Here is a 3443-nt window from a genome sequence, read left to right as displayed (position 1 = left end):
AACAGGAGGAGGGAAAGCAAAACCCTGAAACTACAAACAACACCAAGAAGAAAAGAAAGCAGAATGCAGTTTTGTCATGGCAACCTTTCCCTTATTGCTGGTCTCTCATGGACCATTAAAATAATCACCCTAAAACAAGTAATACATGGAAACTTACTCATTCCATCCCTAAAAATCCACCCTGAAGAAAATTTGCAGAAAAATTTGTGATGGGACAGCTGGGAAGGTGTGAGAGTATTTTCTTGCATTCTGGGTCTGCCTGATTTTTTATCCCATTTCTGTTTGGACTTTTTCAAAAAGTGTCCTTTCAGGCATGTGGTAACTAGGATTGGGTGCTGGCCTAGTTCTTAAGGAAATAAGGGTAAAGCAGTACTCAAAAATCTCCTTATTTTCGTTACCTGAAAGATCTGCACCAGTGAAAAGTCACTGGAGTGTTGCCCCCCCCAGAACCTGCTGTGATTCCCTCAGTGTTCGTTTTTTTTTGACACAGAAGAGTAGTCTAAGTGCACCTGTAATTTTAACAGAAGGCATTAATGGGGATGGTTAGCTGTGATTCCCTCAGTGTTCGTTTTTTTTAACACAGAAGAGTAGTCTAAGTGAACCTGTAATTTTAACAGAAGGCATTCATGGGGATGGTTGTGGTTACTTAACGTACCTCAACTGCATCTTTATTTTAAAAATAGTTGTAGTTTGTGGACTCTCTAAAACCACATGTTGTTTATGATGGCAGATACCTCATTTAAATTTAAAGGCTTCAGTATTTTTTTCTGACTCTAAATTGATGAAAGCCTTTAATGCAGTTACAGAATTGAATTTTCCTTTCTGTTATAGAAAGGAGAACTTTTTTCTTTTTTATTCGTATTTTTTAGGGCACATCAGTTTTTAGAAGAGAATCTGTGTATGAGAGCATTGGAAGAATATTACTTTATTTTGGTTTTGCTTGGTGAGATTTGAATTTGTGTACATCACTGAAATACTACGGGTTTGTAGGAGGGTTCAGTAGAGCCAGAGAAGAATTGCCTGTGAGGGGAAGATTTTTATCAGTTGCACTGAGCCAGCATTATGTGGTTTTATGGGAGGCTCAAAAAACATTTAGTTTCTTAGGAGAGTTGATGAAAAAGGCAAAGGTGCTTAATTCCCCTGAATTCCACTGGTGTCTGTGGTATGCTGACAGGGATTTATGTGCGTCATTGGGCACCTCAATACTTGAAGGATTTCTCTCATCTGGCCCGCCCAGGCATTAGTTCTACGTAATTTTGTTCCTGTTCTCTGCCTACCCTTTGTGCATCCCTCAGCAGAAAAGTTCCCCTAAGAAGTCTGCAGGGGTACTGGTGCAACTGTTTGTGGGCTGTGCCTCCTAGCAACCTTTTAGAACAAAAATTATTCCTCCTGAGGTAATGGTGATGACTTCATTTTCCTTCCACTTGTGGAGAACATAACTTTACTATTTACTTTGTAAAAATAAAGCAAATTTAGCCTAAGTGACTTTCACAGGATTCACAGACAGAGTATTTAATCTTTTAAGGGGATTATATGATGTAGTGTGTGCAGTTCCAAGAGACTGAACTCCTTAACTCAGGGAGCCCTTTCCAGTTCTCTGTTTCTGTAAATGAAGTTGTAGTGGGTAGGACATCAGGATAACTGAATTTTGGCGTCATGCATCATCTCTGTGCAAGATGCATCTCCATACATATGTTTAAAGTTAATATTATTTCAGAATGTTATAATGAATTTTATTTTTTACAGGTTTCTGACAATATTAGGAACAGCAGTTGAGATGACTGCAGTGGAGAAGATTGAGGAGCAGCTCGCTAGTCTGCGCATAGCAAAGCGTTCTACATTGAGTGAGGAACCTGCTTACTTGCTGGATATAGATGTTTCCAAACCTGCTCAATCTGAAAGCAGTCGCTTTGTGGCAGTTTCGTGTTCCAATAAATCAATTAGATTATATAACAGGGAAACATTAAACTTCCTGCGGGAGTACAGTAGCTGTCCTGGGACACTTAATGGAGTCAGATTTGCACACGCATGTGACAGCGTAGTGTTTTCAGCATGCAGTGATGGTACAATAAAATGTTGGGATATTCGTTTAGCAACTCAGAAAGCCGTGCAGATTTTTAGTGGCTATCCTTCCAGCGTTTTCATCAGTTTTGATATCAACTGCAATGATCTCATCATTTGTGCTGGAACAGAAAAACTTGAAAATGACACATTTCTGGTGTTTTGGGATGCAAGAGGCATTACAAGCTGTGCCAACACAACTAAAGAACCCTTGGGAGTCTATTCTGAAAGCCACAATGACGATGTCACTAAGATTTGTTTTCATCCTATAGAACCCAATTTGTTAGTTTCTGGGTCAACTGATGGGTTGGTTAATGTGTTCGACATTAACAAGGATAATGAAGATGATGCTTTGATATCAACTTGCAATTCAGATTCATCAGTAAGTTTTATTGGCTGGTCTGGGAAAGATTATAAACAGGTCTACTGCACGACACACGATGAGGGATTTTGTTGGTGGGACACGGCTCAGTTAGATACAGAAGAACCGATAACACTACTGCATGTTCTGGATGTCAGAGACGAAGCCTGTGTTGAAAACACCAGCTTACATTACCTGGTAGGTGGCTTGTACCACGAAAAGGCAGACAAGCTCTTTCTTATTGGGGGAACATCCACAGGAAACATTCACCTGATCAGCTGTGGCACCAATGGCCTGAGCCTGGTGGGTACCCTTTGCGGAGGACACTCTGCCACTGTTCGCTCCTTCTGCTGGAACCTGACAGATGAGTCGCTGCTGACGGGTGGAGAGGATGCTCAGCTGTTGCTATGGAAACCTGGAGCTGTGGAAAGGTCCCTCGCAAAGAAAGCATCTATGAAGATTGCTTCTTCTGTGCAGAAGAGAGTAAGAGTTCACAACAGCTCCCTCAAAAGCAGGAAAAAGTAAAATTCTGGAAGTGGCAATCTCTGCTCTGTAGAGTTTTCCTGGTGTTTAATCCCTCAGGCAATACTTGGCCGTGCTTTATTTGGAGGTATTCTGTGGAAAGAACTATGATGCTTGAATTCTACCTGGGAATGAATTTTAGTCATCAGATGAATGCCTTTTTTTTTTAATATATATTAAGTTGCTAATATTAATCAGAAAAGAGTAAATATTTACTCTTGAGCTCTTGAACAATAGATCTTAAATCATATTATATAAAAATGTTTCTGTGGTTGTTTAATGCCTCAGCCAACATTTTTAATGTGTAATATAGGCCTGTGGCTCGCCTAATTTGTTACCTTCCCACTGAAATTCCCTGGCATGTTTTAAAAGCTTTTGTATTTCGTGCTGCATTTTTCTTTCTTTACAGAGAACTTAATGAAATTGCTCACTATATTAAAAGATTTTATGTCATATCTTAGTGCCCGAGGGAATTACTTCTTGATGAAACAGAAAATAA

General features: G+C 39.7%; 1 protein-coding gene across 1 annotated transcript; it reads left to right on the top strand.

Annotated features, from left to right (window-relative positions):
- The first annotated feature begins 1754 nt into the window (after positions 1–1754).
- Positions 1755–2947, top strand: WDR89 (WD repeat domain 89). The gene has a single exon (XM_010078029.1). It carries the CDS (start codon positions 1778–1780, stop codon positions 2945–2947), a length of 1170 nt encoding a protein of 389 aa, XP_010076331.1. The 5' UTR covers positions 1755–1777.
- The last annotated feature ends 496 nt before the right edge of the window (positions 2948–3443 follow it).

This window comes from Pterocles gutturalis, unplaced genomic scaffold, assembly GCF_000699245.1.
Source record: "Pterocles gutturalis isolate BGI_N339 unplaced genomic scaffold, ASM69924v1 scaffold25803, whole genome shotgun sequence".
NCBI classification, from domain to species: domain Eukaryota; kingdom Metazoa; phylum Chordata; class Aves; order Pterocliformes; family Pteroclidae; genus Pterocles; species Pterocles gutturalis.
The sequence above is the reverse complement of the archived record's forward strand: the minus strand, read 5'-3'. Positions and strand labels throughout refer to the sequence as shown.

Coding starts and splice junctions, on each gene's coding strand:
- WDR89 (XM_010078029.1), top strand. CDS start 1,778: ATGACTGCAGTGGAGAAGATTGAGGAGCAGCTCGCTAGTCTGCGCATA.